At 36.1% G+C, this 13,244-nt stretch overlaps 1 protein-coding gene across 16 annotated transcripts in view; it reads right to left on the reverse strand.

Moving 5' to 3' along the window:
* The window catches only part of ANK2 (ankyrin 2), a 624,289-nt gene that overhangs the window by 132,957 nt on the left and 478,088 nt on the right, over positions 1-13,244 (reverse strand). For 11 of the 16 annotated variants that reach the window (XM_058293829.1, XM_058293865.2, XM_058293838.2 and 8 more), the window contains 4 exons: positions 9,513-9,698; positions 9,051-9,074; positions 6,039-6,137; positions 4,656-4,754 (listed from right to left, as the gene is read on the reverse strand). In XM_058293829.1, coding sequence (XP_058149812.1) covers positions 4,656-4,754; positions 6,039-6,137; positions 9,051-9,074; positions 9,513-9,698 — 408 coding nt within the window. The remainder of the gene's footprint in view (positions 1-4,655; positions 4,755-6,038; positions 6,138-9,050; positions 9,075-9,512; positions 9,699-13,244) is intronic. The other 5 variants (XM_058293903.1, XM_058293897.2, XM_058293870.1 and 2 more) reach the window with 1 other exon arrangement.

The raw sequence follows: 13,244 nt of genomic DNA on the forward strand, positions 1-13,244 counted from the left end.
GATGGATATCCCTTATACGTTATGCATTGTTTTTCTCTTGCTGCTTTCAGAATTCTCTTTGTCTCTGGCATTTGACATTCTGATTAGAAAGTGTCTAGGAGTTGGTCTATCCAGATTTATTAGGATGGGAGTATGTTGTGCTTCTTGGACATGGATATCTATGTCCTTCAATAGGGTTGGGAAATTTTCTACCATTATTTCTTCAAATATTCCTTCTGCATCTTTTCCTTTCTCCTTCTCCTTCTGGGATACCTATGACACATACATTTGCATGTCTCCTGCTGTTATTTAGTTCCCTGAGAACTTGTTCAATTTTTCCATTCTTTTCTTCATCTGTTTTTTTTTTTTTTTAATTTATTTAATTCCCCCCCCTCCCCCGGTTGTCTGTTCTCTGTGTCTATTTGCTGCGTCTTGTTTCTTTGTCCGCTTCAGTTGTCGTCAGCGGCACGGGAAGTGTGGGCGGCGCCATTCCTGGGCAGGCTGCATTTTCTTTCCCGCTGGGCGGCTCTCCTTACGGGTGCACTCCTTGCGCGTGGGGCTCCCCTACGCGGGGGACACCCCTGCGTGGCAGGGCACTCCTTGCGCACATCAGCACTGTGCATGGGCCAGCTCCACAGGTCAAGGAGGCCCAGGGTTTGAACCACGGACCTCCCATGTGGTAGATGGATGCCCTAACCACTGGGCCAAGTCCGTTTCCCTCTTCATCTGTTTTTATGTATGTTTGCTTTCAGAGGTCATTTCTTTGAGCTCACCAAGACTTTCTTCTGCCTCCTCAAATCTGCTGTTATTTGATTCCAGTGCATTTTTAAATTTCATTTATTTTTCCTTTCTTTTTTTTTTAAAGATTTATTTGTTTATTTATTTTTCTCCCCTTCCCCCCCAGCCCTGGTTGTCTGTTCTGTGTCTATTTGCTGCATCTTCTTTGTCTGCTTCTGTTGTTGTCAGTGGGACGGGAATCTATGTTTCTTTTTGTTGCATCATCTTGTTGTGTCAGTTCTCCATGTGTGCAGCACCATTCCTGGGCAGGCTGCACTTTCTTTTGCTCTGGGCGGCTCTCCTTATGGGGCGCACTCCTTGAGCATGGGGCTCGTCTACTCAGGGGACACCCCTGCATGGCACGGCACTCCTTGCATGCATCAGCACTGCGCATGGGCCAGCTCCACACGGGTCAAGGAGGCCCAGGGTTTGAACTGCAGACCTCCCATGTGGTAGACGGATGCCCTAACCACTGGGCCAAGTCCGCCGCCCTATTTTTCCTTTCACTCCCATAAGATCTGTTATTTTTCTATGTATGCTTTCAAATTCTTGTTTGTGCTCACCCAATGTCTTCCTAATATATTTAAATTCTTTAGCCATCTCATTAATTTATCAAGGAGATATTTTTGAACATCTATGATTAGTTGTCTCAACTCCTTTATGTCATTTGGAGGCTTACCTCATTCCTTTAGCTGGGTGACATCTTGTTTCTTGGTGTGGATTGTAATTTTCTGTTGAGGTCTTAGCAACTGACTAACTAAAGTATTTATTCTGGGAGCATTTTCTCTCTTTAATTTAGGGTTTTTTTGCTCTTTCTCCCTTGCTGGTTGTGTAGCAGGAGCCAAGGATACAGTTGGTACTATAAGCTATGGAGGCTCAAGCTGCCCTCATTTCCCCAGGGACTAATGAAGCTTCTCCCAACTTTTTCCTTTGCCAGGGGTAGGGACAGAGCCACAGCTGTGTGTAATAATCCAAATTGTACAGGTCTAGACTGTAGTTGCCCAGAGAAATTGATAAAGCTTCACATAATTTTCTCCCCTGCCTGTGGTGGGAATGGAGCTGCAGGTGTGGGCAGCAATTTATGCCATGCAGGTCCAGAATGACTCCAGTTGCCTTATAGACTTCTGACTACTCAGTCTGTGCCAACAGAATGTACCTGCAGTTACCCAGAGAGGCTGGTGCAGGTCCTACCAGCTTCCTCCCTGCTAGAGGTGGGGCTGAAGCCTAGGCTAGCGCTGCAGTCCGATCTGGGTGAAAGAAGCTGGCTGTGATTTTCAGTCAGCCCTGCTTTCCCTCATATTGGGGGTGGGGTAAAAATGGTGGCTACCATTCTGACTTGGACAGGTTCAAACTTTAGCTATTGTTAGGATTATACTTTAGTGTGCCAAATTTACTAATCAGTAGCTGAAGTTGGTGCCCAGCTGTCTCTTCCTCCCCCATTTTTGGGAAGTGGAGCTTCCAATTCCAACAGTGGAAAGCTCTCAAGATGGCTTATGCTGCCAGTGGAGGATGGACACCAGCTTCCAGAATGTGGAGTGCTCTGCTCATGAATTTTCTCTGCAGATGGGCAGTCTCCTCCTCCTATTCTTTCAAGGCTGTTGCAAGATGTTCTTCTAGTGTCCGGGAGCCCCCAAACAGGTGCTTTAGATAGCTCTGGGTGATTACTAACTGCCCTGTAGCACAACCTGACTCTAGGAGCTCCTACACTGCCACCATCTTATTGGTTGCTCCCGACATAATCCCTTGAGTGCTGTTGACTTGCATCTCTGTGATTCCAGGACCCAGTACTCAATAGCAATCTGTTTAAGGAATGTTTTTTTTGAATGAATGAAAGAATGAATGAATGAATGAATAGGATGGCCACATAATATGCACAATTAGAAAAATCTATTTTATTTTGCAATTCTCTGCAAGAAATTCTATTTATCTGTTGCATCTGAAGGCTACATGATATGAACTATGGTCGAAGTATTTCCTTCAAAGAAGAAGAAAGCAAAGCTTATATTTTGTTGGTAACTAGCTCAGGAAAATTAGCTAATGACAGAAGTAGAGTAAAAATCTAATCTCCATTTTGTCTTAATACTCTTTTCATGAACATGCATCACCTTTTTTGCAATTGGGCTTTTTAATTGTATATGTAAATGTATGTGGACCATGCAAATTAAGGAAATAAGCAAATACTATGAAGATTAACAAGAACAAAATCGACTGCCTCAGTATTGAATCCCAGAAAAGCATTAATAAAAGCAATGCATACCCTTAAGACACCAGCCAAAAATAAATTTACATTTGCAAAGTGTTGGCTTTCCATTGCTACCCTCAATTAGAAAGTCTCAAAAGAAACAGAAAAGTAAGTATAAAGGGAGAGATTATGTTAGCAAAGTACTTAAAGAAGGAAGTATAGAAACTTTCCTTTAAGAGTAAAGCACAAGTATGCAGAGCACACAGAATTGTTGCCTAATTGTTCCGAATTCTGCATACCCACATCACGGCAAGGAAAAGGCATGCCAACAAAACAAACGATGGAAACCATACAAAACTCTGATACAGAGACTGTGACACCATAACAAAGATCTTGACAGGCAAAGCCACCGCTCCAGATGATGATGTGACATAGCCACTCTGAACCAAATGTCTTAGAGAAATGAGGTTAAGAAAGTAATGTTTCCTGAGGTCACTAAAAACCAGAATTTATAATCTGGAACTGGTGTCAATTCTAGAAGCTTAGAAATAAAAAAAGTTTATTAAATGAAAACATTTGCTAGCCTCAAGATTTGCAGGGGGACTAGATTTGATACTTATTTTTTGGACTATAAAAATACACACTTCCAGAATTAAACAGAGTGAAGATAAAATACTTTAAGGAGCTTATTCTCTCTACTATCTTCCTTAGAAATTTTACACCTCATATTGCAAGATTTTCACATTATATGAGTGCTTAAAATTTTGTTGAAATCTGTGATGAGTCAAATCTGCACCAGACAACTGATATCAAAATACAACTCATATGTTAAAGCAAATACTTGCACATAATTTTGGAAGCATAAGCTGAAATTATGAGCAACTAAGTAATTTACCATCCCCACTTTTTAAAAAAGATAAATAATGGTAGCTAAGATTTAATTCATAAACAACAACCCTCTGTGGCAGGTGCTATTACTAGCCTGAGTTCAGAAAAGTTAAGTAGACTGTCAATATTATCCAGCTAGTAGGATTTGAAATCAGGCAGTCTAGCTTCAGAGTCTGCTCTTTTAACAATTGTTCCTGCTGCTTATCTTATTATCTATTTATTAGTAGTGAATAAAAATTCATGAGAATGATATTTTACTTAAGTTTGAAATGAACGGAAGGCTCCACCTCTTACCAAATGACATGAGTCAAGATGCAACATAATAAACTGTGCATCATTTTTTTCCAGTAGCATAATAGCAAGTCAGACTTCTCAGGCCAGTATAGCATAATCACTTAAGAAAATGAATTGGGAATTGAATAGCTAGAAACACAAATTTTCAACATGCATGCAAATATTTTATATAATAGCTATACTTTCATTTGCTTAATGTAGGCTAATAAGTTTGGGTTCTTGATGTATATAACCATAACTGTGCAAATCAGAGACGTGGAAGTCTGATGTTTGAATTTTATTTCCAGAAAATCAATAAGCAAAGACTTGACAAACTGTCTCATAGAGGGACTAGCATTCTGTTTCACCAAGCACTTAAAAGCAAACTTTAATTTCACTTGATGATGTGAAACTCTTGTATGAGATTTAAATCAAATTAGAAAAAGCCATTTCATTGAAAATACATTGCCTATTTTTACAAATTGGTGTTGTAAATTGACTGTTAAGAAGACACATGTAAATCATGGTAGGAAATTGAAAGAACAGAGACACTCACCCTAGTTTTGGCATCGATCTGACCACCACGATCCAGTAAGAGCTTCACCATGTTTGTGTTTCCCCTTTTGGAAGCCACATGCAGAGGAGTGATTCCATTCTACACCATGGAAAGACCAAACAAGAGCATGTTGGGTACCACAGGGCATGATGGTGATGACTGCTAAAGAGCACAGGGAGGGTTGTGACCTAGATGGCAACTTGATCCAAGGATTCTACTATTTCAATGTCTTTGATATTTTAAGGAACAAAGAAGCACACAAACCACAAAACACTGCAGTTAGAGAATGAAAATGGAATGAACTGCATAGCTAAGTTAGTTGGTATCTACAATATACGCACTGAATGTACACATCACAGTCGAGAGACAAAAGGAGTACTTGTGCATAATTGAAACAAAAATCCAGATTCTAGCTAGGGTAGAGCACTAGTCCAAAATCTGTGCACTTAAAGATTTGGGGACCTCGAAGTTTCCTTTTCATAAAAAAATACAAATATACATCTGTATCCACTGAGAAAATGATTCTTTAAAACATTTTCTTCTGAATAATTAAGTCAGAAAAACAACTTGAAAACAAAGCAACATGGTTTCAGTGTATATGACATATAAGCACAAAATCATCATATATACCAATTACACTTAATAACTTATTGGCTATCATCTGTCATAATTATGGCAAGCTGATATATTTGATTTTTATGCACGTCATTATTTTTAAAATATTCAAACATTGCATTATGTGATTCATATTACTCAAACTTAGATTTCTAATTCTTAATATGTAATTGAACTCTTTCCAATAAAAGCATACCATTAAATATATAACTCAATGTGATGTCTTTTTATGTATTTTGGGAAGATTTTTCATATGAGTAATTTCTCAATTCATAAAAACGATCCCTGTCAAATTGTGGGCCCTACAATCATTGTAAGACATAATACTTACAGATCTTGTCCTTAACATTTTAACAGTTTATTTATTGTCTTGATACTGTTCATTCAAAACTTTTGGTTCATCCAAGTGGTTATTTTATAATTAAAGATACACATAATTGAATAGAACATAACAGTTTTTTTCAGGATTCATGTAAATTATAGCTCTGGCATGATCTTTACAAATAACTGTTTATACAGATGTCATAATATCCTCCTTAACTATTCCAAGTGATCTGTGTACATGCAAATTTATAGCATTCTTATTTTTCATGTGGGGTCATGATGACATCTGTGATTTAAAATAAGAAATAGGAAATCTAATATCTCTAGCATAGATGTAAGTAAGGTAAAAGAGCAAAAATTTTAAGAAAGCTGATGGTGGCTATTTTCTCTCTGGTAAAATATCAATTTACTGCTATTTAAAATGAGAACTATTTTATTCCATACCCTGGCTGTGAAGTCCACAGCAGCTCCCCGGTTTAGAAGAAGAGTTGCCACGTTGACATTTCCATAGTGTGCAGCTATGTGCAAAGGGGTAAAACCACTCTATGGAATGCAAATAAAATGATAATCAGTAAAGCATTTTAACTCTATATGTTACAGTCACTGCATTAGTGAAGAAAACCATATAACTATCTAGCCAGCATATAAGTAATACAATTCAGATAATAAATGCTTTAATAAAACTCTAAATTTAGTGTAATAAGGTGGTAAATAAATGTATAGAGGTAATAAATCTAAATTTCTTGGCAACATTGTTTCTAATTACCTTAACTATTCTATGAGATTTGTTATTTATACAAAACCATGTTTCTTGAGTTGGTTTAGCATATTAGAGAAAAACAGATCATGATTAAACAACCTAAAGTTTCAGCCAAAGGATTAACATATTTGCCAAAGGATTAACATATTATGAATAAATATAAGTTTTCTTCAGAGAAAGAGTCAAAAACAGTTTTATTTTTAAAAAACATTGGTTATATCTTTGGAACTATGAAAATGTCATGAAAATCTTCGCATTTTCTTAGAATTCATTCACATCATTTACACCGTCATGATATTTCTGTCTTCTTCCCCAAACTATGGTTAATCAGTCTATGTCTTTATAATGAAAAATAAGTAAAATGAAACAAAAATTAAACAGCATGCTTGATATCAATAGGAATATAAAAAGAGAAAAGGTTAGCTGAATCTAATTTTGAATGTACAGAATTAAATAAAATTTTTTCAATAAAATAAAATGTTATTGAACAACCAGGTTAAATCAAGTATATAGGCATTAAAGAACTGTTTGTTCTCAGAATGTTCTAAAAACGAATCTGAAGTCTGATGTAGAAGAAAAGTCTATTTCCTTTCACTTTTTTATTGGATGAAAATTTAGTTAGAAAATTTTGCCTTTACAATAGAAGTATATTAACTCTTTTCTCATTAAAGTATACAAAGCTGTATCATCTGACTTTCTTGCCTCCAAATTTTTCATTACTTAATAATTAAGATTATGAGACTAATAAGATCTCACTAATGTGACTATTGATTATCAAATTCTGCAGATTTGAGATTATTTTGTATTGTTCTTTTTCATTTGAAATGAACTGTGTGGTTTCTAAATCATAACCATTCTAAATCATAACCATTATTTTCTACTCACTTGACACATAGGATTTGGTGGTTTTATTTGAAAAATGCCCTAACTAAGCAATTAGATATGTTGGGTAATAGAAATTCCTCTGTGTTATCAAGTAATAATTTCTGACTGTATAAAACCAAGGACACAAAATAAGAACAGTAACTATCAAACCAAATCCAGCAACTGTGGTTAAGATATTTTTTTCTGTGTCTTAATGACAACAAATATTCATGTGATAATGAAGGGCAAAATCAGTTTATCACCTGGTTTTTATTTTATACAATGTCAAAATTTTCTATTTTAAGAAATAATTGACTTTTTTTTTTCATTTTTATCTTGATATGTGCTGTCACACAAATACATCTTAAATGTGTACCTATTATTGAAGTTATATCTAATTTCAGAAAAACAAATCTACTGCCAGTGAATCATTTTCAAATTATTCTAATATAATATTTTTCTCATTTGCGAAAGTAAACTGATTTATTATCTGATGCAACGTCAGTGATACTTCATGATGATGCCTCAGGCTGAGAGTCTTAAATTAACACAGGGCTGGGGGTATCATACCCCTCAAATGAAATTTTCCTCAATTTAAATGGAGGTGGGAGGCAAAGTAGACCTTTCTGTAGGATGATAGAATGTTTCCTCTCTGTTACTCTATTGTACTCAAAGAAATATTTGTACATAGTCATCAGCCCAAACTTCTGCTTTCAACACAATGTTTAAAACCCATACTGCTTAATCACCAACAGCACCTGAGAATTTAAAGATATTAAATTCAGTAATTAAGATATCAATTTGTATGGTTACAGTCTTGAACAATTTCACTAACTAGATGGGCCACTTTTTAAAAATATTTCTGTGCTGTGTTCTATGCAAGGACATGGAACAGAAGAAATGATAAGGTTAATTCAAATATTTTCAGATCTTGTTAGGTAAATTTATTAATAAACAAGATAATCATTTTAGAAATGAATTACTCTCAGGAAACACTACGTGTAAATGATCAAACCCCATAGGTCCACAACTAAATGACCAAATGAAATGTTAGTCTAAAGAGTCTTCTCAGCAAAGCCAAAATCAACCTACTTGAATAGTTGCTTTGACAATAGGTAATTTTTATATTTTCAACAATGTTTAGATTAGGGCCTCTCTGTAGCAATGGCTAAGGAGACAGTGCTAAACATGAATGCACACACACATACATACACACACCCCATGCTGAAAAGCTTCTGTACTTAAGGTTTTTGTGGGTTGCTGTGGTTGTGGTATGTTAAAAGCATGATTTCATAACAAGTATTTTAAGACATAGCATGATAAAAGCAAATGTTTTGCTCATGATATGCTCAATATCATTATTGATTACGTATGATATGCTAAAGAAAAATTACATACAGAAAAAAAAGGGAAACTGCTGTTAGACAAAAGGATAAAACACCACGGAAGACAAACCTCTCTAATTTTCTCTTCGCTAAACTCTAACCTGAGCATTCTCATTAAGAAAATGAGAACATACTCCTTTTTGGCAGAAAAAATTAGTGGTAAAGTGTCAGTGGTGCCCCTTTTATTAAAAACATATATATTAATCAAGAGTTTCATATCATACTCAACTCTGAAAAATTCCTTATTTATTGATTAAATCAAGCTTCAAAAAGTTACTTTAAATATTTTTAGTTACAATTTGCCTTAGTTACGGGAAGTTTCCAATCATTAATTTCCAAGTAACGGAACTTCCAATCATTAGTATGAATTAGTGGGCATTTACTCTAATTGGAAAAATAAAAATAAATAAAAGCAATGTATATCTTGGTATAACCACAATACTGTACCTCGGTTGTCCTATTCACCATCATCTGAAGCAGTGTTGTGTGGGAAAAAGAGGAAGATATTACACAATGCAAAATTAAACAGGCAAGCTGCTCACTGCAATTGGTTATAGTTTCAACAGGCCAAAATGCATTCTACTGCAAAAATATACCTGATAGCACTATGCAATATGATTTTATCTTTCTGATTCTGATTCTATTGTTTATGACTATAAACAGAATAAATAATCAGATTTCTAAATAGTTGAACCTCATCTTTTAAAGAAAATTGTCTTGCATTTAATATTTTTTCTGGTACTGTATTAAAAGACATTCTTTTCTTTCTGAAATACCTCTGAAAGTAATCTATCTCTTTTCATGACTAGAAGTAATTTTGCATTACCACCATGGCCTACTTCTTTATCATCCTTCAGGAGGAATCTGGCAGCCGAAGTGTGCCTTTCCACAAATGTGCTCAGCTTTTACCTTGGATTGTACATCAGCATTGTGATCATTCTGAAGCAGGAGTGCGGCAGATTTGGTGTCATCTTTCCGTGCTGCAATATGCAGGGCTGGCAGCCTCACTTTTCCCTTGGTGTCGTTCTCCAAGAGGATGGCCACGGCCTGGTTGTGTCCTTGCTGGAGTGCCACAGCGAGAGGAGTAAAGCCATCCTGGTAAAACAGAAGAAGGAAAAAATCTTCAATTAACTTTTGGATCCCTGGGATCAATTCTAAGCAATGCTACCGCCAATTCTTAAAGTAATGAGTATGATCAATAAGCAAAAGGATCAAATATTACTTTGAAGACTGAAAGTGGAGTCTAGTCATTTGCCATCCTAAGGACTAGTTTAATCAGATTGTTTTCCTAGTTGGTATTCTATGCATTTTGGAAAACATCTCCATTCTTAACAAAGCATACTACATTTAGGATGTGCTCAATAAATGTATGTTTACAATGGTAAAATAAAAAGCAGAGTCAACCCTAAGTATTGCCTGCTTACGTAAAGGAAAAAAGGTGGGAAAGACACAAAGAATGGAGATCAAAGATATGGTAACCCAGCCAAGGAAATAAAATAAATGATAACTTTGTAAGTTGCTAAATATTTCTGTATTGATAAGCAAAAATTATAATTGTGGATGGAATGGACTATTACCAATTTACTTTTTCAAGTTTGGGACGTAGTCTGATCTAAAAATCAGCAATTTAGGTTAATTCTTTAATTTTGCACTTAATTTTATATTTTTTAAACTATTTAGACATAAAATTACATGTGCTAGGTAATGTAAGATAAAGTCAGCTTCTTAAAACTCTAATCTTAAAAGAGAGAGAGCTAAAGCAACTTTTTACACAGATCATGCAAATGAAGATTCTCAGTAGCAGATGTATAACTGCAATAGGAAACTTGAAAGCCATGTTTTGTCTCCAGAAACATGTATTCAGTTTCTGGAAAAGTGACGTATAAATAGAAAAAAAACATGTATTCTAGTCTCTACTTATATGTAATCCTCCCTTAATGCAAACGTTTGAAAACAAGTTTCAGTGTTAGAAGTTTTCATTTGTATGGAGAAGAGATGAGGGCTTTAAGATGGTACATTTTAGGACTGCATTCTAGAGACAACAGCCATTTACCACAATCTTAACTACTCAATTTGTTTTCAACAATGAATTTTAAAAAGGGAAACTGTGGACTTTCGAGGGAAAATCATTTTCCGTAAGTGTGGATTACCATGAAGCACTACCACAGTAAGAAGTTGCATTTTACGCAGTGCTGATGCGCGCAGGGAGTGCCGTGCCACGCAAGGGTGTCCCCCGCGTGGGGGAGCCCCACGTGCAAGGAGTGCGCCCGTGAGGAGAGCCGCCCAGCGTGAAAAGAAAGTGCAGCCTGCCCAGGAATGGCGCCGCCCACACTTCCCGTGCGGCTGACGACAACAGAGGCGGACAAGGAAGCAAGACACAGAGGCGGACAAGGAAGCAAGACGCAGCAAAAAGACACCAAGAACAGACAACGGGGGGGGGGGGGGGGGGAAATTAAATAAATAAATAAATCTTAAAAAAAAAAACAACAACAACAACAAAAAAATCCTATTAAAAAAAAAAAAAGAAGTTGCATTTTAAACAAACACCTTATTTAACGGAATGGAAGAGTAAAACCTGTAGTGTCCTCAGAAGAAAAAACAGTAGCCTAAATTTAGAACTTCATTTGGCACAAATTAACTATTCTGTGAAGAAGGAAAGCACAGGCTCATTATCATATACATATTTAATTTTATTACCCTCTTACAACCTTGTGATAGTTTATACTCTAGGTTCTCTGAGAGGTGAGGAATTTGCTTACACAACAGAACCTCATTAAAAGTTTTTAGCCTTCAATTTAGTAGCACTTAGGAAGAAAGGAAGAGAACAGGGAATTATAAAAACGGTCCTAGAGGGACAGAGAACTTTTTCAGAGAATTTAACTTTGGATGTCTTAAGCATGGAGATTTCATTCTAATCTGTAATCCACGGGAAGAGACTAAATATTTGGAATGATTGTGTTCAAGTACCTCAACTCCTTTTGAGAAAGAAAACTAGTATTAAGATTCAGTAGCTTTATTTTTCATCATTAATTTTTTAATGCTAATTGTTATAATTATATGAAATTTCAAAACTTTATTTCTTTTCAAACATGTATGTCACTGCCATATTGATGATCTCATAATTATTTGACTTTAAGTGGTTGTGATGCCACGATTAGTAATTACTTTGTACAAATCAGAGCTACCAACAGGTTCAAAATAAATGTCTTCCTTAGGAATACTCATACATGTGTACACGAGCCTGTTTAAGATATTTGATATAAATATAAAATATCAAATTACAATTAACCATAAATCCCTGTAAAGATATTCTTTTTTTACAGAATGATAGACTAACAGGGAATATGTAAAGGTTTATCCATCTGTGTTTCCTGGTAACCATTAGGGTGGGGGTTAGAGTTTAATTAAACATATTCATAAATAATGAGGATACATTATTTAAATTATTTTAAAAATGGAACAAATAACAGGTACGTATGTCTAAGCTAGAATTCAATGATGGTTCATTTGAAAAACCTACCTTTCTGCCTGGAAATCAGAGGGGGTTTTAAATTTCTAAGGAATCACAGTGTAACATGACCTCTACCGGTATAAGGTGCATTAACAGGTATTTCTGGAGCCAGAGTAAAATGCTACAGGGATCGCTGCTCAGGGAAGGAGTCAGGAGACAGCTGAGAATGCCAGGGAGAAGCATTTCTCTAAACCATATACCAGAAACACTGGGCGCATCTGGGGTGTAGAACTCTGTAGTGAAACGGTTTCTTCTGTCAATGATTCTGCCTTCAAGGAAATACAATGAAGCAAGCACAGATTTCCTTATATTGGGACATTTCTCAGAGGTCCTGATGTGGAGATGAGGTTTCATTTTGTTCCTCAGGCTTTGCCTGCACATAGTCACACGCTACTAACTGACAGAATTAGTGTCTCAGGAAAAAATGGTTCCAAACCATAAAAATCACACTGTACCCAAGTGACAAAGTGGCAGGAGGGTAAAATTTGTTTGTACTGGATAGAGAGCTTGAAATCATTTCATACTTGAAAGCTGGAGTAAATGGCAAGTTTGTATCTTCAGTCATAAAGAGGAAACGTGATCCCAATCTACCATGATTTCTTTGGAATTTTATTTTAACTAATGAGAATAAGCTGTCAGAATGTTATTGCTGGCTCCATGAAAAGTTTCTCCCTAAGGGTACTGGAAAGGGCTTTAATACATTTTAATGACAGACCTCCCCCCTCCCTTTCCATTAAATGAAAGGTAGAGTTCATGTTTATTCCACTTAAAGGCTTAATTTCCCAGAAAGCAAGCCATATTAGACATAAAACTAGCAGTATAATCTGGATGACAAGCATCGCTACCAGTCATCTTTCACTCCAGACCAGGAGTTTTTAAATTTTATTAGCAGTTTCACAGAATAGGAAATATGAAAAACAAAGCCTGCATGCTCTGGTTGAAAAGTACAAGGAGGGCCAAATCCCAACGGAACTCTCTCAAGTCATCCTTCTCTAGCCTTCCAGTGACCCCTGAGGCATCTTCTCCAAGCTCAAGGGCTTCTGGAAAATCAATTCAAAAGCACCATTCTAGTCAGTCATTGAACTTGCCTCTTAATCTGCCTAAGCAAAAATAAACAGCAAATACAAAGC

Source organism: Dasypus novemcinctus, chromosome 1, assembly GCF_030445035.2.
Source record: "Dasypus novemcinctus isolate mDasNov1 chromosome 1, mDasNov1.1.hap2, whole genome shotgun sequence".
NCBI classification, from domain to species: Eukaryota; Metazoa; Chordata; class Mammalia; order Cingulata; family Dasypodidae; genus Dasypus; species Dasypus novemcinctus.